The 23434-nt window shown below is 49.7% G+C and overlaps 1 protein-coding gene across 3 annotated transcripts in view; it reads right to left on the reverse strand.

The window, feature by feature from the left end:
• Nucleotides 1–2071: 2071 nt before the first annotated feature.
• Nucleotides 2072–23434, reverse strand: part of PRDM5 (PR/SET domain 5) — a 98218-nt gene continuing 76855 nt past the window's right edge. For all 3 annotated transcript variants that reach the window (XM_066384498.1, XM_066384510.1, XM_066384519.1), the window contains 2 exons: nucleotides 3714–3818; nucleotides 2072–2601 (listed from right to left, as the gene is read on the reverse strand). In XM_066384498.1, the coding sequence (XP_066240595.1) occupies nucleotides 2437–2601; nucleotides 3714–3818 (270 nt within the window). In that variant the 3' untranslated portion in view covers nucleotides 2072–2436. The remainder of the gene's footprint in view (nucleotides 2602–3713; nucleotides 3819–23434) is intronic.

Genomic DNA, 23434 nt, shown 5'->3' on the forward strand with positions numbered 1-23434 from the left:
ACTTCATGGGTCCCCGAGGGTCTGTCCTTTTCCCCCGGAGCGAGCACGTGAGTCACACTCCTTCCCAGCGGGAAAGAGGAGGAAGACCCCTCGCTGTGGGTCCCTGTGCTCCTGCGTGCCCAGAAGCCTTGCCCTCCATGACTCTTGATCTTCTCAGCTCTCAATCCATCTTGAAATGGGGTCATCTTTCTGTTGTCACTACCTGACCTCAACGCTGCAGGACACAAACGGTGCTAGATCCACAACGCTGCGTCCTTTTGACAGCGTGCACACGAGTCTCCAGAGGACCCGGTTTGGTGGCAGTGACTTCAATACGGGATGGCGGGTCTTTCCACACCTTTCATGGAGTCTCCCTTGACTACCAACCCTCAGCCTGGTGAGGCCCGGCACCTCTTCCTGGCCACACCACTCTGCACTACTCCGCACAGGGTGACACGGGTTCTCCGAGTAAATCCCCTCAGCAGCCCCACCCCGTGGGAGTCACGGAGGCTCGCACCAGCTAGGTATTTGGCTTCAAGCCTCACTTCCGTCACAGCATTGGGATGGGAAGCATCCCGCCCAGAGAGGGCAGCGCCCCGAGGGATGTGCAGACATGTGAATTGTGCACACAACCCTCTTGTGCAGCTGTCTCTTTCTATTCAGAGGGTACTGGTGCCCAGTTGGGTCAGACCATGGACACTCAGGATCTTAAAATACAGTGCTGGGACAAATGACGCGAGAGGAACAGGACCCAAACCCGTCCCACTGAACGGTCCATGACTTCTGACGCAGAATGCTACATCTCACCACGAAGGTGTAGAGATCTCCTGTGTTATAAGCTAGGAATTTGTAGATATATGTTAAAGTGATCTCTGCTCAGTTTGCAAATTTAGTATTTTTAGAGAGTTTAGATATCCACATTGAATCTTTTTGGCTTCCCCCCTCCCCAGAACTAGAATTGAGCATGAATAGAATACTAAAACAAGAGTCGACTTAAAAGATTTGTGTCTAACCTTTCTTCTTAAGTCATGAGACTCAAGTCACTTCTCAGAACTACACTTCCTCTCTTTGGAGCAGGCCCCACATAGAACAGTCCAGAATGTGGGTTTTGTTTTAGTTCTTTTTTTTTTCTGGGTTTGGATTCCCATGGATGCTACTTGACCTCACGATAGCATTTCCTCATCTCCTCTCCCCAAACAAGCTGTCTGTCCTGCATCACTCTCAAACACGCCGCTGAGAAATGTCACCTAAAGGAGGAAATTAGGCTTGTTTCACTTTCTCTCCTCAGCATCAGTGACCGCTTCAATCCTAACAATTGCCAGGTTTGCTTTTTTTTTATTCTGGATCCCTGGTAACACAGGATGATTGGGAGCAATCCAGAAGGGTTTCAGAATCGCTCCTCCCAGGATTCCAGAAGACAGTCTTTTACAAAACAGAATGTTACTGCTCTGAGGACTCCCACCTGAGAGCTCATGACCTGTGACTCTGTGGGACGAGAGGGAAGGGCTGGACACATCCTATTGAACATTGTCATGACACTTCTGGGCTGCCCCTGTGGGTCCCCCAACCCCGGGGACCTGTCCTGCTTCCCTTTTCAGGGGTGTGTGTGTGTGTCTGTTGGTCACTTCTAAAGAGAACTCGTAGATACGCGGGGGGCCTGGCTTGGTAACTTGTATATAGATGGTCACTTGTATATAGATCTTAACCAAAGTGTTCCAGGCTGGAAGCATCTGTCTCTGAATTGTGAGGGCAAGTTGTGCTGTCTTCTAAGGACTGCTGAAAATGAGCCATGTTCCCATAGCCATTTTAGTTCTTAAATTCCTCTCTATTTTAAATTAACCTGCTGTCGGGAGATGTTAATAAGTGAAGTCCACTTTTGGTCTGTGCCACACAACTCGATCACAGCAAGTTTGATCCTGTTAACTCTGCTCGAGACACTGAAGACTCCTGCCCTTTTCCTCACCTGCCGTGAAATCACTTGGATGTCTTAATTTCTCTAAGGCTAAATTAGTAATAAACGGTTGCAATCACCAGCATATGCGTAGCACACACCCACACCCACGCCCACAAAAATAACAATAAAAAGGCTTACTAAGGAGCATGTTAATAAACTTCATTAGAGGGATGGCCAAGGAGAGCCGTGACTTCTTTTTCCCATTTTTATAAGAACAGAGCACAAGTAGTTTTTTCATAAGGCTACAAAGTTATGCTTTTTTCCATTTCTACCATTTCTTGGAAAAAAATAGGATTTTCTTTTTTTTATTTTTGCATATGTAGCTACAGACTAAAGGTAGGCCCAGAAAGACCATGAGCTTGGAGGAATGACATTGGCCACTTCTGCTCCACTGATGGGGTGGGTGAAACCCGGGCTTCCTGTCAGAGCCCCACCACTCCCCAGGGCCCCACCTCTTCCCTGGGCCCCTCCCTTCCTCACAGGCTCCGCCCCCTCCGCTGCCATCAGCTGTCAGCCTCCCCGTGGATGTTGTCCATGTGCACTTTGAGGTAGTCGCTCCTTGTGAACTTCTTGTGGCAGAATTGGCACTCGGCCAGCGGACGATTAGGGTTGTGAGTCATCTTGTGCCGGATCAACATTTTCTTCAGGCTGAACGCCAGGTCGCAAACCTAGAAGAGCCCAAACACAGCAGGCACATTACACAGAGACCTCTGCGGTCACACAGCTCACTGTCCATCCGAGGGACATCCCGCCCCTTCCTGTGCTCCAGATGGTCCGGCAGGCAACACTGCTCCTGAAATGAATGGAATTTAACAAGCAGTTAAAGGAGAAAGAAAATTAATTGTAGTTCCCAAGAGTTATTTGCACTGAATGTGTCCTCAGCACCCTCCCCCCAGTGACTGTATTCAAACATGTCTAGGAAACAAGGCCTGAAAACAGGACGTTTTCCCCCATGATGGACTATATGGACACTTTCCCATGAGACCTCTTAAACAAAGTGCCTTGTGGGTTAGAGGGCACCTCTCTAAATGGCATCAACAGCACAAGACTTGTCTTACTAGCGAGTCCTTCAATTTCGTCCCTTTTGGGAGGGAGGGAGGAAGGGAGGAAGGAAGAAGGAAGGAAGGGGGGGAGGGAGGGAGGGAGGGAGGGAGGGAGGGAGGGAGGAAGGAAGGAAGGAAGGAAGGAAGGAAGGAAGGAAGGAAGGAAGGAAGGAAGGAAGGAGGTTTTGACGGTTGTTGAAAACTAAAGCAGAGATTTAACTGCTCATAGATACACGCATTTCTAAAGCATGCACCAGCTCCTTTGTTTGAACAGCTCTATTGCTGTTGAGGTATCCCGTTTAGGACATCTGAATAGAAACAAAGTCACTGGCGCAGCTGTTGACGTTGCTGAGGAAAGGAAGAAACACGACCACCATCAGTAAAAATAATCAGAGAATGGATTAATTTAAGGAGGAGAGGTTCCTGGGTCGCCGTGCCATGGTCCTCCTGGGTGAGACCACCATGGACAGAAGTGACCATGGACAGAAGTAACGCAGTTGTTCGGGAAAACACATGGATGCTGATCTCTAACATAAAAATAGCAGAAGAGTGTGACTGGGCGTTAGGCACACACACATGCTCATGCATGAACACAAAAGTCCACACGCACATGCTCAGACACACACAGACACTGAGACACACCCACTCAGGCACACACGCACACGCAGTCAGGTACGTGCACATGCACACACAGGCGCACGCCTCTCACACGCCCCTCTTGGTGGCGCCCCACTCACGTCGCACTGGAACGGCTTCTCCCCAGTGTGCGTCCTACGGTGCTCGTCCAGGCCTCGCTTCTGGCTGAAGGCCTTGCTGCAGTCGGAACACTTGTATGGCTTCTCCTGCACCAACAGGGAGACCACCATGAGCCCCGCGGCCGCGCCCTCCCTGTCGTGGAGTGCGGGCGGTGCTGCAGCAAGTTCACAGGGGTGCCGTGCATGATTCTCCGCTTCTGGGGGACAGCAATCCTCACATCCGCTGGGCAGTCTGAATGCACCTGACTTGGGGCTCCCAGGTCCATGCAGGGCCGCACCTGTCTCTCGGGGAGCCCGACCTTGGCAAAGCGAGACTCCGAGTGGCAACGGTCTCACCCCTGAGCGAACTGCACCCCGGTTTCCTTTAGGTCTCGGGGTGGAGCTCTCTCGGCAGGTACACAGGAACGGCCAAAGAGCTCTATATAGTGTGAAACCCCGACTCCCACTCCCACGGGCGGAACGTGAAAACCCATCCCCCACTTTCGTGGGTGGAGCCCATCACTGATTTACAGACAATCTGTGGGACTCCCGTTCGGTACCATTAGACACCCTCTCCTGTGACTGTAAGTTTCAGCCAAGGTGCTCCTGGAAATAGAGGACCTCTGTGCATTTTGAAGTGATCTTCATCTGTAAAAATCCTTTTTTACCTTAAAATCAACGTGGTCTCAACACAGCTATAAAAGCTTTTATAAATTAGTATTCACCGGAGGAGGGTGGGGAAATTGGGAGGCAGTGACCGAAGGGTACACGTGTGCAGTTAGAGGATGAGTACGTTTTGGAAATCTACTGTTCAGCATCAATGATAGTCAGCAACACTGTAGTATATACTGATAGCTGCTAAGAAACTAGATATTAAGTGTTCTCCTCACACAAAAAATGGTAATAGCACTGGTGACAGGATGAAACTGTCAGCAAACACTATGGTGGTCATCACCCTGCAAAATGTGTGTATGGGTGAGACTCCCGTTAGGTACTAATACAGTGTGTCCGTAAAGTCACAGTGCACTTTTGACCAGTCACAGGAAAGCAACAAAAGACGATAGAAATGTGAAATCTGCACCAAATAAAAGGAAAACCCTCCCAGTTTCTGTAGAATGATATGGCAGCATGTGCGCATGCGCAGATGATGACGTAACACCGTGTATACAGCAGAGCAGCCCACGGCCATGCCCATCGAGATGTGGACGGTACAGAGGAAAGTTCAGTGCGTTCTGTGGCTCGCTAAATTCGAATCCGGGACCAAAGTGCAACGTGAATATTGGCGCGTTTATAATGAAGTGCCACTACATAGGAATAACATTACTCGGTGGGATAAGCAGTTGAAGGAAACTGGCAGTTTGGTGGAGAAACCCCATTCTGGTAGGCCATCAGTCAGTGACGAGTCTGTAGAGGCTATACGGGATAGCTACCTAAGGAGCCCTAAAAAAACCTGTGTGTGAGCCTACATTGAACTGCACTGAATAGGTATGAAACTGGGAGAGTTTTCCTTTTATTTGGTGCAGATTTCACATTTCTATCGTATTTTGTTGCTTTCCTGTGACCGGTCAAAAGTGCACCATGACTTTACAGACACACTGTATATATATTTATATATCACTTTTATCTGGCTTGTTTCCTAAGTATTTTCTCCTCTATTTTCTTGCACGACTAGGATTGTTAGTTTCCCACCTATATTATAACAGAAGTTATGAACTTGACCTCTGTTACCCTGAGCATGTTTTACCCTTTGTGCGTTTCACACCATCGCAGCGTCATCTATTGGTGTCCCTCCTACCGAACAACCCATCCTGTAGAATGCTCCCAGCTCACCTGGTATATGTTAGCAGTACTATTTTATTTGTATCTTGAACTTTTAGTGCCTCCTATGGAATTAACTACTTGATACAATCAGTGCGGTGGGGCTTCATACCTTGCAACAACTTCTTGACTTTTCCCCGCTGGCTTACACATGCCTGACCTTCAGAGGCTCTGCAGAGAGTCTGTTGTTTTCCCTGGATTGAAAACAACTCTTTTCCTCTTCTGTTGTAGAATGCGGTCTGCCGACTCCATGAGAGTACAGTAGGCCCTTTCTCCTGCCTCCTGACCTCTCCTTACCTCATCCATCTCTCTGCCCCACGCTTTGTGTAATTTCTTCAGAAGCGCGGTCTAGCTCTATCAGACAGCACTGGGCAGATTTCATGCAGAAGGTGGGACTTACGGAGTGCTCCACCCTGCACCGGGCGATACAGCCACTGAGACTCCGTGTTTTTACGCTGTGAGTGCCCGTCTCAGTAAAAGAACTGTAACTTCAAATGTTCTCTTTTTGCCAACATAAACTGAATTAGTACATCTCAATACCACGTCACAGAGTTCTGGAGAAACCAGGGCACATTTTGTTGTTGTTGTTTTAAATCAATCTTGGAGGGATTGCCATATTGGAGTTCTTTGAAATATGTAGCTTATGGGAAGGAGGCTTCGTCTTTGTTTAGCTAAGGATGGCCTGGCAGGAGAAAAGACGTATGTCTCCTCCACACAGACACCCAGATACCAGGCCGATCACGCGGGGAGAGAGTTCTTGCACGCCATGGGCACAGAATCCTCATGTCCCCTGTCGTCATTACCACGTTAGACCATCACCAAACAGAAACGGAAAATCTAACAAGCCCTTTTCTCCCCCCTTGTCAACGGAGGTTAAGGTAACTGGTGTCAGGAAATCACAGAACAATGCTTAATAAAGGTACGTGACGGCAGCAGCTGGCGCCCCATGAAACGAAGGAAGGGGAATTAAAAAGTGCAGTGAGGACCAACAGAGCTCGCAGTGCTTGGAGTGATAGCCACACAGTTTACTTAAAAGAAGGCTCAGTTTGTGAGCAAAACCTAGGCTCCTTGGTTGTTACACTGTACGTGACTCCACTTGGAGGACAAACCTGTTCTGTCTGTCTTGCTCAGAGCTGTGACAAGGCCACCGTGTCTGCACTGCGAATGAGCCAGCGTCCGGGTGAACCACCTGAGTGTCAGATACACTCTAAAGCAGAAACTCACTAATGAGGAGTCAGAGAAAGAAATGTCTCTCCACCCCCCCTCCCACAACAGCGTTGTGTTAGGACATAAAAGTTATTTTTTGTCTCCAATTAATTTCATCTGATTTCTTTTTCTAGCTTCAAGTATTACACAGGCAGAAATATTTACCCTATTCGAGTTCACCAAAAAATGATGGCTTGCACGGGAGGATCATATTCTACATTTAAAAGAAAATCTTTAAAAAGAAAAAAAAAAAGGAAACCTCATAAAGCAGAGATTTGGTACGAATTTCCTAAACATAAAACTTCTAAATAAGCAAAAATTGTCTAAATTCCTAGTTTCCCGTTGTCCCAGCTGTCATGGCTGTGGCCCACTTTCTCCTGCTAGACAAACGAGAACCCTCGGCCAGGAGGAAGTAGCAATCTGTGACTAAAAGGGCTGAGTTATTAGTTGGTTTTTTTTAAGGATCTGGGGCAAAGTCATTTATTTAATCCTCCAACTTTTCCATCTGCAGGACGTCTCCCTGATTTCCAAAGGGGAAAACATGGAGCTTCAGATGTGAGGCGAGCTCTTACACAAAGTCCTGGACTGTCTCCAGCCTCCGCACCGGCAAGGCCCATTTGAAACCTCCCTTCGATGGGGCCCATAGCAGCCGGGCCTCTGCGGTGGCCCAGGGTGGGGTCTCAGGCCATGACTCAACATGCAACATGTCTGCAGACATGGCCACATGTCTCCCCCTTCCAGAGGCCAAGTCACAGAAGCACCATATGGAAGGATGCAACTCAAACTGTCTGTAGTGACACATTCTGTTTTTCCACACGTGTTGCTGACTTCGTAAAATCCAATACAAAGGAAATGCCTCTGTAATGACCGTGCACATCGATGTGCGCCATGCAAACATGCTGTCGACCTTCTGAACATTTCCTCTCCGACTCGGCACCTGTCACGGTCCAGAAACAGAGTTCATAGGCCGGGAGCTTCTTCCAGCCCCACTTGGAAGAGCAACTCATTTCAAATAAAAATATCTCTAGTCACAGGAGTCATCCAGGTGAACAATTCCTATAATGCACCTCATCTAAAAAGATACCTACCATCAGAGTTAGGTCTAAACCCTGAATGAAATAACATGTTAATGTTATGTGTAGAAATGCCAAGTCCTAGGCTGGGTTAGCAGGGAGGTTATAAATGGGAAAAGGATGGATTCTCCTTGAACCCGGGGAGGCCACCTGGGGATTCCTTATCCTTCCTCAAGGTTTGACATTTTCCTTATGAAAAGTTAAGAGAAACTCTAGAACTAAAAACATCACCCCTCTCCTTCCGCTCCAAAGATCTTGTCTCTTTGCAAGCGCCATTTTTGATGTCAGGGAGGTGGGCTGTATAAACATTCAACCGTTAGAAACCAGAAACTGTGACTCAGAAATGCCTGCTCAGGGCCCGTGCGGTGCCCCTGGGACCAGCCAGACTGTCGGCCACAGAGCCGCAGCCCTCCCCGCCCACCAGCCAGCCCAGCATGCCCAGCCGGTCACTCAGATGTGTGTCCCCAGTAATGTCCCTCAGGATGTCACTCGGCACCTCCTCCGAGCCTAGGGAGCCCTGCAGTGTCCTGCAGTGACCACTGACCAGAGCTCAGTCAGCCTCAACTCCTCCCTGTGGCAGATGCTGTGAAGCCCATACTGATATTTCCAGATTTTTCTGCTTTCCTAGGGGCTGGCTAATTCCCTCAGTGACACCGACGACTCCCAGTTCCATATAACATCCGATTCACAACGAGCTGTAGGTGGAATGCAGCAATGTAGCGGAGGGCTCGAGGGTGTCCCCACTGTGCTGTTACACACAGCCAAGGGGACAGGGGGCGGCCCACAAGTCCCCGGCCATCTATCTCATGGGTCCTGGAACTGCATGTGGCTACACACTTTCGCAGACGGAGCCCGGTGCTCCCTCTCACGAGGAGCCAGCCGGGAACCTCCCGTCACAGATGTTCACGGCCTCTGTGGCTTTTCATTCACCATCTTATTTTTATAGCTGGTGTGACCTTTCAACAAATGACACAGAGTACCCATGGCCCCATAAACCATGCACCTAAAAACTATAACTCGTAGGAAACCCGAAAGAAAGCTACACGTTAGAGCAGGTTCCTACTCAACACGCCGTCCTCGGTCTCACATCGCAGCTAATGGGAAACATGCTCTCTAGAAAAAATGAACACACACGGCTCCCATAGAGAAAAGTAAAAATAAGCCCAGTAAACAGAATAGGAAGTTGCCTTCAAGTGCTGTGCAGACGTTACCTAGCGATGGGAGGCACTCAGTCCCTCTGGAGATAACCCACTCCTAAGCCCACAGAACCATGTGGGTCAATGGAATGCCTGCAAGAGAAGAAGCCCTATCCCTGGCTTTGAGGTCCGAGGGCAGCTCATCTGGGATGAAGCCAAGAGTCACCCAAACCAGTGGAAAACCTTGTTCTCCAGGGCTCCCGGGGTGACTCAGACCAGCCCGTGAGGGACAGCCATGCAAACGACCAGACTGGACTCTGCCCTCAGACCCTCCACCTCTCCGCCCCAGAGGACTTCATCCTCGCCTGCACACTTAGTCACCTGGGAATCCTTTTAAAAAACATTGATGCCTGGGCCTGCCCCACGAGCCTTGTGAAACTGAGTCCGCAAAAGCTTCCCAGCTACTGCCATGAGCAACCAGCAGCGAGGGGTACTGGCCCAGCCCCTGTCCCCTCCAGGTTATCACCAGCTACTGCTGTAAGCAACCAGCAACAGGGGGTGCTGGCCGGGCCCCCGTCCCCTCCAGGTCATCACCAGCTACTGCCGTGAGCAACCAGCAGCGGGGGGTGCTGGCCAGGCCCCTGTCCCCTCCAGGTCATTGTAATGGTAACAATCAGCACAATGGCACCACTGGCGTGTCCTTCCCTTCCTCTGACCCATCCCTGCTACAGCGTGGCCCAGGCTCCCTGACTGCCCTCCTCCCTCTGGCTGGCTGCGTGCTTGGAACGTGGCACAGTGTGTGCCACTGACGTGTTGGACAAGAAGGGCTGCACATTTGGAATGGCCAGGGTCCCTCTGCAGATGGAGAAATAAGAACTTACAAATGTAACCAAGGTTACAAGACACACCTACTCCAGGGCCAACGTCTGTAGTGACCTGGTGGCTTCCCACCCATCCACCTACCCACCCAATCCCTTCCCCCTTCTCTACAGTCTCTGCCGGCAGGACCCTGACTCTGCGTGGGTGCTCACGTGTCCGCCTGGTCAAGGGCTCGGAAGAGGAGACTCCCCAAGCCAGCCAAGACAGGGATTCCTGGTGAGGCCAAGCCTGGACCCCGGGTCTGCCTGCCTATGGGATCCCCTGGGGAGCTTCAGGGAGGGCTGATGCTGAGACCCGCCGCCCTCCTGCGTGACTAGCTTGTAGGGAAGGGTGAAACTGCAGCAGTGAATAGAGACCCCATGGAGTGGCTGTCTATTAGACGTGGTAAGATACAGCACAGTCCCCGGACCCAGCTCTAGAAACAGCAGGGGGGCGTTCTTTCAGATGGCAGCCTCTTGAAGGGAGTTTAAAAGGAACTGAAAATATATTTGCTGTTGGGCATTCTGAGAACACTGTGAGAACTGGGCATCATAAAGGAGGTTCTTTGTAATCCTTGGAAGAAAAGGAATGCTCGTTCAGTGAAAGACTGTTATTATTTAAATTATCTAAGAGGAAACTTGAGATATTTCTTTCCCTGCATAACAACTAATTGTTGAGATTTTTTCTCTTCTTTCTCAAAAATCTTACAAAAGAAGACTAATCAGATAAACAGGGACATCTTTTTTTTATTTTTTTAATTCATTTTTAGAAAGGAGAGAGAGAGAGAGAGAGAGAAGAGAGAGAGAGAGACAGAGAGAGAGAAGGGGGGGAGGAGCAGGAAGCATCAACTCCCATATGTGCCTTGACCAGGCAAGCCCAGGGTTTCGAACCGGCGACCTCAGCATTTCCAGGTCGACGCTTTATCCACTGAGCCACCACAGGTCAGGCAAGCAGGGACATCTTATAAAGAAAAATTATGCTCACAAGGTAAAAAAAAATTATAAACAAACTTTGAAGTATAAATTATAATGAAAATATAAGAAAATAATGGTAAAGAAAAAAATACAATAGAAGATATAGAGGATATAAGGACAAGATACATATATCCATACACACACATGCATGTATACATATATACATATACATATATACATACATATATACATACATGTATGTGTATATACAATATATGTGTGTATGTGTGTCACATAAATATATGTGTGTATGTGTCCAAGGCAAAAATGTTGAGTTTTAAACAACAGTCAGAATGGAAGCTGATTATGGACACAAACGGTCAGAGTTGTGAGATCACACTCAAGGGGCTAATGCACCTGCCTTCTCTTGTCAAATCCAGTCTCCAACATTTTAGCTGGCTGTGTCCTAAAAACCTGCTCGTGAAAATCAAAGTAAGTGTACGGTAGCCTAAGTGGGCTTTTTGGTTTCTTTATTTATTTATTTGCATGTTCCAGGGAGCTTTTGTTTTTTTAAACACTGGAATGTTCCTGAGAAGTTTATAGTCTCAGACATAGTAATCCCCCAGCAAAAGCAAACTCAGGAAGGAAAAGATTAACCACTTCCTCTAGGAAGGCCCTTTGCTCGACTTGACGACCTAGCACTTTTGGCTTACAAACCAATTAATTGAGACGTTTCCAGCTCTATGGACAAGGGAGCCCAAAGCAGTGGGGATAATCCCCACCGTCCGGTGATGTAACTGCGGGGAAGCTCAGCGGCAAATGTGGCTGTGTGTACTGAGCAAGACAAGGCGTTAGGAACTGGAGAAGACACAAGTTTACGACGTGGTCCTCGTCCTCTAGGTGAGGAGTCCCAAAGACATGCAAAAGCACAAAGGGAGAGGCACAGGCAGAGTCCGGTGGACCTGCCCATCGGCCTGAGCTGTCCGGGCTACTCAGAAACCCGGGTACGCGCCCCATCACGAGTACCCCCGCCAGTTTAGGGGGCACAGCAGTGGGGTGCAGGGAGTGAGAAATAAGAATACAGTCTGGTTCCAGACTCTACATTGAAGTAGAGGCCGATCCAGCAATCAGCCCACAGAGAATTGATTTAACTCAACTTGCCTCCTTCCAAAAACAACAAGCGTGCTTTCTGACAGACGTGTTGGTGGCCAGCGCAACCCATCTTCGAATAAAAACCATAAGCTTATGCCGAGGTCCGCATGAGAAAGGAATTATGTAAATGCACAGCCTCAGAAAAAAAGGATCTCTCATTCTAAAGAAATAACATACTTATCTCATTACAGCATTTTAAAAGTAATAAGAACACAGCGGAAAGGTACGATCACACATGCAACCAATTCACCCACGGCCAAGACGGCGTTTCGTTTCAGCCAAGTTCGTGTCAACAGGTGAAAACAAAGCCATCACGGAGCGGGCAGAAGTTGTAGGAAGTCAGATCATCAATATAAATTACATCTCTGAGTCAACACACTGCCCAGATGGCAGGGAGCTAGTAGCTTAAACGGCTCCTTTCAAACCTCAAAATGCTTAGGGGGAGAAAAAAAAAAACAAAACAGCCCGCCTATTTGCACAGATGAGGATCCCGTAGCTGTCCTGGCAGAGATGTCACTAGGTTTCAATGTGCTCAGATCCTCGAGACTTTTGACAAAGTATCAGTCGACCTAAAAGGCCAAATTAAAAAAAAAAAGAAAGAAAGAAAGAGAGAGAGAGAGAGGGGAAGACTACTGGACAGGACTGCTGGAGTACAGGCAGCTATTTCTGTTTCCACAAACTTGAACACTGTCCACATTCTTTAATCCCAGCAGTGACCGCAGAACATCATTTTGAGTCATCTAATTAGCACCTCACGCTTGACCCTTTTTCTCAGGTCCAGCTTTGTTCTGCAAGTACATCCAAGCTCTGTCCTTGTTCAAAAGTGAGGTCCTTTGTGGAAACTGATTTTTGGAGGTACTTGCTCCCTTCTGCAAAATAACACCCCCCCACCCCCGCATTCCCCAAAATAAGATGACTGACCATCGGCCGCAGGAACCAGAAACTCAACCAGAGGGCACTTTTTGAAAAGAAACGTTAACGGTGACGTTTTTACCCACTAGCTTCTGAATGCTGGGGGCTCGGTGTGTTCCCAGAGAAAGGACTTCTGATGACTCTCTCTCTCAAGCACCACAACGAGTATGCCCCACGGTCCCCGTGTCCCCGGGGTCAGCCCTGTGTCGGCCCTGAAAGTCCCACCTCAGTGTGGGGCGAAAAGCATGGCGGGGCCGGATCAATTTCTGTATGAACACCGCCACCTGAACTGGGAAGTTACAGCTGTAACTGTAGGCATCATCCTCTGAATCCACCAGCCGTCACCTGACAAGACAATAGACCAAGGACTTTGCTAATACAAGGGCCCCCCAGGACTCCCCCCTCCCAGGGTCCTGCCTCCTGTGTGTGTGTCACTTAGTCAGTCTACAGTCCCTGTGACAGGATGAACACAGCTACCCAGGAAGAGTACGGACTACCCTACTGGGGACAGTGGTTGGAGTTTCAAGAACACAGGCCACAGGATGAGAGGCATGGGGAGAGGGGATAAGAAACACAGAGCTTCAGGGGCAGGGCCCAGATTTCATCTCTTGTTTTGTTTAAAGGAAGAAGAATGACATAACTTAGGAACTGCCCGTGTGACTCGGAAACTGCCCGGCTCCTTCTCTCGGAATACACGGGATAAAAGACGACTTTGCATTGAGGTAATTTCCTCGTTTTTGGTAAACTCCAGGACAGAGATCTGCTTGGAATCACAGTGGCCACTGGGAAGCATTCTGAGATTACCCTGTTGGTTGAATCCTTTGCCTTGGTTCCTTGGTTGAGATTTCCACATTGCCAGCCAGGACAATCTCCCCGAAATTCGCTCTCTCATCTACAATCGCAGCGACAGTACCAGTAGCCAGACATCCATCAAACCAACACAAATAAGGTGCCTGGTGGAAGAGTCAACTCATGGAACTCTTGTTTGCACACCCAGCAACTGAGCCCCAGTGAGCCCCAACGTTCAGTGCCCAGTGAGAGCACGTATTCCGTGCCTATCAAACAAAAAAACCATCTCCAAAGCTCTCTCTCTCTCTCTAGACAGGTCACCTCAAGTCACACCCATGAGGGTCGGGGCAGGAAGTGAACCTGGGGTCAGGGCTCAAGATGTCACGAAAAGAACAGGCATGCAGCCTTGCAGCAGCCCGGCGCTGGCCAGCACCTAAACAGGACAGATGTTGGAGAACTCACTCATGTCCTGCCAACGGAGAAACAGAAACAGGATTTAATATTTAAAAAATGTACACTTCAGCCATCAAGTCATATACTATGTGGCAATAAACTGACCCGCATGTTACAGACTCTGCTGCGGCGGGAATGTCCTTTTTTTTTTTTTTTTTTTTTTTTTTGGCAGTGGCTCGGTACATTGCTAACATGTCTAAAAACACATGTTAGTTTTAGCTGGTTTACTTCTGTTGCCGCGACAAAGCCAATAGCTTTAATATTCCAGAGCAGTCGGGCATATCCCATTCCAGTGAAATGTGCATTGTAACTCATCCTGGCACCGTGAGCTGCCCGTGTTCACCTGCTGAGCAGAAGGAGCAAACCACACACAAAGGGAAGGGTGCACATCACATTGACTGCACACACAGGTGCGGTGTCGATGGGACTGACGAAGGCTGGAGTTAGATGGGATTCATTCGGAGTTAACAGAGTGTTATGCATATTGAGACCAGTCCTGGGACAGCCCCACAGACGGCCCCCACAGACATGCTGAGTTTGCTGCGGGCTGCGGTCCAGCCTGCATCTGGAGTGAATATGCGGGATGTTCAGTGCCTGGGGCGCAGGCCGGAGGGCTGGATGGGCAGGCACACAGGGAGCCCCGGGGGTGGTCGTCCTGAAGCTTACGGAGGTTCTCAAATGTGCGTCACTTTGGATGAGGCTGACAGTCCTAGGCAGTTAGCAAGCAGCAGAGCAGAAGCTCGGGCCAGGGGTTTTCCGTCAGGATAAGGGTCGGTCCCCCGACACGTCTCACATCACCCCCAACCTACCCTTGTTCCACTGCGGACCCCGAGGGAAAGGCCCAGATCTTATGACTGGTCCCCAAAGCCCCCCTGCCCACTCCTGCATCAGGGTTTCCAGAACGCCACACCTCAAGCCAGCAACCTCTCAGGTGGACTCGGTATGACCCAGCAGCATGGCCACGAGCTGTCAGCACGAGCGCCAGAAACTACAGTCTTACAAAGGAAAAGAAACTTGGGGAAGCAGCCCCTCTGCCCGACAGGTCTTTGCCCGTATAGGTAAATAACAGTAACAAAACCGTGTCTGGGCAGTTCCTCTGGATTCTGCTTCACTATGAGTCCTAGTTAAAATCTTGAGCATACCATGATACAGGCATCTAGCAGTATATGTAAGTTTATACAAATAGTATATATTTACATTTTTTAATTTGTGTTTCCTATTTAGTTAACTAAAAAAATACATATTTTATACATCTATAAAATAACACTACAAAATTATATATTTTATATATCTACTTCCTATATGCTGTTGTTATAGATAACATTACTCACATATATTCTTTCTGCTTGAGAGTCCACACAAGGGTGGTTTCTGGGAACACTTCGTTACATTGAATAGTATCCGAATATGCACGCGAGTCAAAGGGCCAGTTGGTTTTTCTCTAGACGAACGCCTGCTTTTCTCCGCAAGGGTGTGACAATGTCCTCGAACTTGTGCAGCTTCTCTGCTCTCTCGCTTCCCCACCGAACACCCCCCACCACGTCTGTCCTCGGCCGCGTGCCGCATCAGACCCGTGCTGTTAGCCTGATAATACCCTGCTCCCACAACTTACAGGATACTGTATTGCCTCGTGTTCATTCTGAAACACCCCCTAATGTTTGTGAGCAGTGTGTCTCTGCTCACGTCCTTTCCAGAAGGACTGAGACGCAGGAAAGGGTAGCTTCGCATTACGTGTTTCCCACCCTAAGAAGATTAATTTGAAAATACACAGCACTGGGACTGGAGTGGAAAACACCCAAATCTGTGACTAAAAAAATAAACAAATAAAAAGAGAAAAAACGGTCATTCTCAGTTGAGAACAAGACTGAAAGCAGAGTGGACTTTTAGAAGAAGTGCAGCGGGGAGAAGGCTGCCTGGAAGCTGGGACCCGAGCCCCAGAAGGGGGCGACCCCTCTCTGATGAGACGCAGTGGCCTGGACGCAGTGTGTTGTACCGTGAAGATTGAGGTAGAGACAGCCAGGGATTCAGCTCCTCTGCATAAGCAGGTGTCCAGGAGCATCGGCACGGTCTGGGTCAGTCAACTTGTCAATGACATTCCTGTTCTTAGAACCACCCACGGCCTGCCTCTTTTAGACAGAAAAGTACATCAAAGCCTTTTCCCTTCTATGGAGAAAAAGGGCCACGCCTAGACTTTTACCCGAATCTAAAATAAAGGACCTTTCACACCTCAAGACCTTTCTAGATAACACCCAGATCAAATCATGGAAAACCTGTTCCCAGCCTCCTCCAGGAAGGTGGTGTGACCAACAGGCCCGACAGGCTCTTGTAGGCCACCATTCCCTCGGCCTCACCACTGCCCATGACCCTGACTCGCTGCGTGACCCGCTGCCTGCGAGTCATTCCTGGCTCGGGCATACCTCCCTGGGAACACGTCACTCCTAGAAAAGCCACCTCCGTTGGTCTGGAAGGTTTGCACGCTCACAGTGCTGTTCAGGGTTTTCCAAGGACGCATAGAAACTTCAGGATGAGGAATGTAGGTAAAACGTGAGGGCGTGAGTCTCCCCACAATGAAATGTTACTTACTGAAATGAATTACAAGGGGTTCCCCAGTGGCTTTCAAAATAACTAACAATAATTTACTGAAAATAGCTTAAAACGTGCAAACTGAAGGGGACAGTGCTCGTAGAGGTCATCCCGGGGCTGCTGAATAATTCTGCAGGTGAGGGGCGGGGGGCGCTGTCTTCATGACAGGCACCTTGGGGTGTTCTCCTGCTAGACACGTTGGAGCCCGAGACCTGGGCTCCATGCAGCCAGTGAGGGAGGGGGAGGGGGAAGGAGGGTCCCAGCGGGTTCAGGAGACCCAGCGGCAGCAAGCTATGTTTGAACTGGAGAATCAGAACCTGTTTTCTTAGAATTTCTATATAAAGATCAGTTCATATAATATGGAACCTAAAAATTTACAACATCTCAATAGCTGCATACATAGTAATAAAGAATATGGCCTTCAGCAACGAAAACATCTAATTTCCCATCCTCGCGCCACCCACAACCAGTCCTGTGACTCGGGACAGGCCAGCTGACCCTCTCCCAGCCCACCCCCCTCCTTTGTACCGTGAGCTATTACTGTGCCTGTGTCCCGTGGTCTGCTTATCATTAAGGCTTGGCCCACAGTTAGAGTTCGAGAAGGACAGGTTAGGCGTTAGACAAACCTCCTTTCATCTGCGTAGTTATCAAAATATGTATGTGAATAATAGAATCCAAATAAAAAAGGGTGTACTTTATATAAATAGAGTGAGTGCTTGGATGAAGAAAGGGAATTAATGTATGAATCTCCTGATAATCACGCTGTTTTTGGAATCCAGTCACATAAATAGATGGCCTTTTATGTCAAGATGCTTCACGCAATTACGTGGTCCTTTATTTCAAGATTCTTACTTGCTCCTTTAGTAATTAAACCCCCTGAATGGAGGACAAGATGGATATACAATTCTGTTTCAGAGAGAAATAGTACAGAAAATGAATCACTTTCCTAAGGAAGTTGCTTATCTTAGAAACAAAGAAAATTTCTCTTTATATGCATCTCAGATGGCATGCACTTTCCTAACATCCTGAAGTTTGTTATTAAAGTCTAAAGATAACACCCTGGTGGCAGAGCCGCGCCATCGGCCTCCATGCAAATATTTCTAGAGTTTTATTTTACCTAAGTCTGCAGATTGCTCTGCGTGTGCTCCGTGGTGATATACTGAGTTCACAACGGGGTTCTGTGGATACCTGGGGAAGATGTGCATGATTGTCACAGACGGGCTGCCCAGCCAGGGTGCGAGGCTGCTGACACCGCTGTCCTCTGGCCGGATGGAACAGGTCCAGTTGGGTACGGGGACACATGCCATCAGTCAGTTTTCCCCTGCAGCTGCCATAGGAAATGACACTGGGACTAATATGGCCGTTGACTCAAAGCTCTGTGCTGACACTTGTTCTTAACTGATGCTCTCTCATGGGTTCCACAAATACTCAAAAGAGGTCAAAACTGGTAAAGGAATTTTAGTAACATCTTCCTTAAATTTCGCTCTCGAAGTATTCCTAGTAATAATGACAGACATAGCAATTGAGTTAGAACTTGATGAGTCTTACCTTGCAAGACCGTTTTTGTCATGTGGGGGAAAAAAAGTTATATAGAAGGTGACACACAGTGATCTCAGGGCACAGAGTGGCTTGGAATGAATGTTTGCTTTATTCCTGGTTGTTTCTAAAAGGCAGGGACACCTACGATTATTGCTCATCTCTTACTGCACAGCACACACAAGCCTGTGCGGACTCACTGCAACCTACAGGCTCAACCGTGTCTTTGCTCAGCATGCAAAGCAGACCCCGGGCTTGTGGACCCTGCCCGGTCCTGCTTGCTGCTCCCATCCCTGGGCTCTGCCCCGGGTCCCTCCCCAGCCACAAGCACAACCTGACACCTGCGCACAGAAGCATGCAGTACCCTCCCCTCGACTCTGCTCCTTTCCCTAGAAACTTGTCATCACGCTTTCTGACCCACCTCGAGCTCGCTCAGTGACCTCCACCCAGTCTCCCTTGGGCACGGTGCCAACTGGTTCCCAAGTGCCAATGTTCCCACCACGCCCAGTCCTTGCTCTGAAGAAGGAACTGGTGGGACAACCTTAGTGTCCGATTCCCTCCATCCTGAGGGCACAGCGTACTTCCGGGGCGGCGACCGGGTATGAGAGGTTTGGTCCTTTCTACATCAACACAGATCTGTTTGGAAAGTCCATTGTTACAGAAAAGACAGACAGACACCAGCACGGATAAGTATACAGTGATCATGCTGAATGAATAGGAACTAATTGGCTCCAAAGGAAGATGAAAGAGAAGGAAAACTAGGACCCAAAAGTGGCCACACCGAGCTGATACAGTAACGAATGAATGTGTCAGTCAACACATCCACGGTTGCACGGGAGCTGACACCTGACCAGGAAGGAGGAGGGGACAGGAGACCATGAAGAAGACAGAACACAAGGACAGTTTCACTGATACGCTGAAGAAACACGGATGCAGATGCGAAACAGCTCAGGGAGCCTCCCTCCCACCCCCCCACCCCCACCCCCACCCCCCCCATCTCTGGCGGAGGCTGCCATGACCGGGGGCACTGTCGGCCTCTCTGGCTGCTGGCCGGCCTCCTGCAGCCCAGTGGTTCCTGCTCATTCCACAGTGACCTCACAGGTGAGTGGCGGTCTCCTCCTGCCAGCTAACCTCCAGTCCGTCTCTCCTGAGACCACCTCCTGCCCGTGCTCTCTGCCCGGAGAGCCAGGTGCTCCCTCTGTGGGGCTCACAGCACCCCAGGGGCACGTCTCTCCGGTCCTGTTCATGTGCTGTCTGATCAGCCCCTCCTCCTGAATCCTGAAGGGCCTCAACTGTCCCTTCACCCTTCTTTGAAAACACCACACAGCACAGAAGTGGACTCAATAAGATGTCGTGCAGGCCAAGGCAGCCCAAGTGCACCCTTCTGAATCTTACAAGAATTATCATCGGAATGCACCCCACTCGTCAAAGACAACTTCTTCCCTCAGGGGTGCTCCGTGCAGCCAACCACGGCCTGCTGAGGTCTCTGTTGAGCAAAGTTAAACAGGAACGGTCACAGAGTCCCCGAAGATACATTCTTTCATTTTTAATTTTTAAGAGATCACCTGAGGGTATCGAGAAAACCACATGTCACCAGTCTCTGCGACTTCCCACACAGAGATCTGACGTTATTCCCGTTGTTCACGGTAACAGCTGCATGTACCCTGACTAATCCCTACAAGTGAAATCTTGTCTAAAACGTATGTTACTCATTGGCTCCGATGAGAGCGGACTCAAAGCTCCACTGGTACCTCAGTTACAGTATCCGGTAAATCCGGCTGTGTTGAAGGCCCCCCAAGGGCCAGGGGGCAGATGGGAAAGGAGGCGGCCCTTCTGTAATGTCCATCTGTCCGTCTGTCTCTGTGTCCTGGACCACACGAGGGCGGGAAGGAGTGGGTCACTTCAGACACAATTAAAACTGTCCTCATCTCACCGCTGTGCAACACTGAGCACCAGGGCCAGTGGCCTACTGCCGAAGGTGCCGCAGCCCGATTCCACGGTCTGCACCTCTAACGGGGGCTGGAACGGACGTATTCCCCGCGGTTCTGTGGGCTGCCCGGGCCCGTGGTTGGGTCCCCGCTCAGAGCCTCTCCGCAGGGGTAGCCGGGAGGCTGCAGCTGGAATCTTAGGATTCAAAGGACTTCCCACTAGCTGTCTGTAGCCTCCTCTTGTGACCTGGGTCCTCACAGCCTGGGGGTTGGTTCCCAGAGACACCGGGGAGAGCTGCAGGGCTCTCACAGCCGTGCCTCTGACGTCCGGGACTGTCACGTGTGCTTCACTGTGCCGGCCAAGCTGTCACTCACAGGGAAGGAAGCCGGACGGCCTGCAGATGCGAGGAGGGGCACAGGGCCCTCAGGGAGGGAGGTGACAACAGCAGCCACCCTGAGACCAACTCACTACCCACCCCGACCTTCTGATCAGTGCACGTTACGTTCCATCTTTTGTGTTTTTGTTTTGTTTTGTCTTTAATTTCTCTATCTTTTTGGTCTTTATTTTTTATTTTTTGTCATTTATTTTGTCATGGTATGTACTATGTTTTAGATTGACAGGACTGGCTTTCTTCCCACCTCCTCCCCAAATAAAACCAGTCACAGAAATACTGAATGAAAATGAAGCTGGTTCCCATCCAGAATCTCACTGTAGTGGAAAAACATACGAGCATCCAGTCCACACATTTGATGAATCCAAAACCATCTCTCATGGCAGCAATTACACCCATTTCTCTGGCTTCATTAGTGAACTGAAATGTATTTGATAGAACTTCTATATTGGTTGCTTGTTCCAATTTGTCACGTCGGTCTGTTGAAATATTAAACCTAACGTGTCATTAAAAGAGCTGGAAAAAAAATCACATTTCAAGCCCGGGTCCTGGTCAGCCCCTCACATCAGAGCTGCTCGCCCCAGGACACCTACCTATAGGGAAGCAACTTAATGTCCCAAAAGACTTTCATCTCATCTCCTACAGCGTCATCTGCCTACCCCAATAATCGTGTCAAAGAGTATGAAATCCGATTTATTGTAACATTTCACCTCTCACCCTCAAAGCCTAGGGAAGGTCGGGACCCTCTGGCACATTCTAGAATACCTGGATCAGACTCCCGACCTCAGGGACCTTGTCCGGCATGCCACAGACGTCTTCCTGGCCCGGGAGGACCAGCTCACAGCATAGCCACATGGAGTAAGGGGAGGCATTCTCTGCCAAATGGGCTGACAACCATCACAAAGAATTGTCACCAAGATGAAAAAGGGATGACCCAGGGAGAACACGCCACTGTTGGTCCCTGAGAAGGAAGCCATGGATTTCACCGTTTTACAAAAGGAAAGGCGGCTTATTGTGTTGGAGGAAGAATGTCCAGTTTCACGCAGGTGCATTTTCTGAGCCAAACAAAACACAATCGTATCTTAAAGCCATTTGTCTTAAATGAGTCACTTACCAGGCCTATCAACCCCCTTCCCCCGAGAAACATGTGGGTTCTAGAAACAATCAAACCGAATCAAAGTGATTTTCAAACCAGGGCAATGAGCCACATCCTCCTCCCAGGTCCACACAGAACACAAAGCAGACGGCATTTAGGAACGTAAAAAAAATAAAAAACAAATGTAAAGGTTTCCTCTGAAATTGTAACACATTTTTGAAGAGTTATTCCGTTTGTTTTTATCTCGTCCTCTTGCCGTGTTAGGGAAGCAGTGAGCATGCTCCCAGCGGTGAACCGGCCCAGGCATCCCAGCCCTCGGTATCCCTCTAACCCTACAGGAACATCCCCCTGCCCTGCACCGCCCGTCTGGGAGCCCCAGGTTCATCCGGGACCTCACCCTGTGGTTCAGCACCGAATACAGACACTACTAGTCCAAGCCTTGTCAACGCTGTCACAGGAGTCTCTCACAGACTGCCCACGGCCACCCTGGTGCGGTGCCCTGTCCGGTTCACCCGGCCGCGGCCTGCCTCCTTCAACTCCCCCCTTGAGCACGACTTTACGGCAACCTTTCCAAAGCAGCTACCAAAATACGCCTCTAGAACTCGCACCAGGTCCTCGAGCCCAGACTCTCCCCCCGGACGCATTCAGACCGCAACGCGCATCCTCACGCTCAGCCACAGGGGACAGGCCAGCCTGACAGGGCTGTGGGTACCGCCTTCACGTGGTCCTGGTCCGGGTGGGTAGGTGTGCCTGACTCCCCACCCCCCAACACACACACCATTTCCTCAAAGCTTGAGTCAGATGCTTCCACAGACCGGCTTAGGCATTCATCTCTAAGTTTTCTATGCGGGCCTCCCCATGCGTCCATGGGGACTCCGCGCTGACTCTCCCCCCTACGAGACCCTTTCCTGGTCTCATCCGGGCCACAGGAGCCCCACGCCACGCCCCCCTCCCCCAGCATCTGTGCCCCTCACAATGGTCACTCTTCCTTTTCCTCCCCATCCGGCCTGCATGGCCCCTGCAGCATTCACTCTCTGTGCCTGAGACCTGGGAACTCAGACCACAGTCTGGACACAGCTCCAGGGTGGGCTGCACGAAGTCAGGACAAAGTGCCACATGCACACGTTGGTCACACCCGCCGACAGGCTGAACCACCTGAGGGTCAGGGGACAGGAAGTTTCCTAAAAGAAAAGGACTGAAATAGCAGCCAAAGAGACCCCCTGCTGCTGTTAACCCCTGGCCATGAACCGCACTTGACTATCTGTAAGGATGAACCTGGCTGCCCCCGTGAATGGGCTCCTCAAACCCGGGTCAGTGAGTCGGGGTTCTAGAGTGGAGTTCCAAAGGCAGAGTTTCTGAAATAACTTTCTAATGGGTCCGGGTGCTTCTCATGTTGAAAATCAAAAATGAGTACACGAGACACAAAGCTTTCTGTGGTAAGTGGCTACAAACAGCAATTTCTATTGAACTTGATGTTTATAAAATGGATACTCATGCGCATGAACCCTAAGGCACCAACAGCGAGGACAGCGAGTGTTCCAGCTCAACGGGTCTAAGACAGGAGAAGCTAAGGCCCACGACTTCCAGGTGACCCGTCGGTTCTAAGTGCCAGGCATGCAAATGGACTGCAGGCGTTACACAAGGAGTTCACCTGAGATGTGTCTGCTGGGGTTAGACCCCGGGAGGGGAGACTGACCTTTCCTATGGAAACAGCAAGGGTGCAGAGGGCAAGCCCTGGCGGTGTGCCTTGGGAAAATTCATATTTCCTCTTAAGGGTGTTTTCAAGCCTTGGTCTCAAGTCAAGCCACAGAGTCGGAAGTATGAAACCGGCCCCCACCGAGGCGCCGCTCCCCCCCCCCCACCAGAAGGATACTGGAG

Source organism: Saccopteryx leptura, chromosome 1 (genome assembly GCF_036850995.1).
Source record: "Saccopteryx leptura isolate mSacLep1 chromosome 1, mSacLep1_pri_phased_curated, whole genome shotgun sequence".
Lineage (NCBI taxonomy): Eukaryota > Metazoa > Chordata > Mammalia > Chiroptera > Emballonuridae > Saccopteryx > Saccopteryx leptura.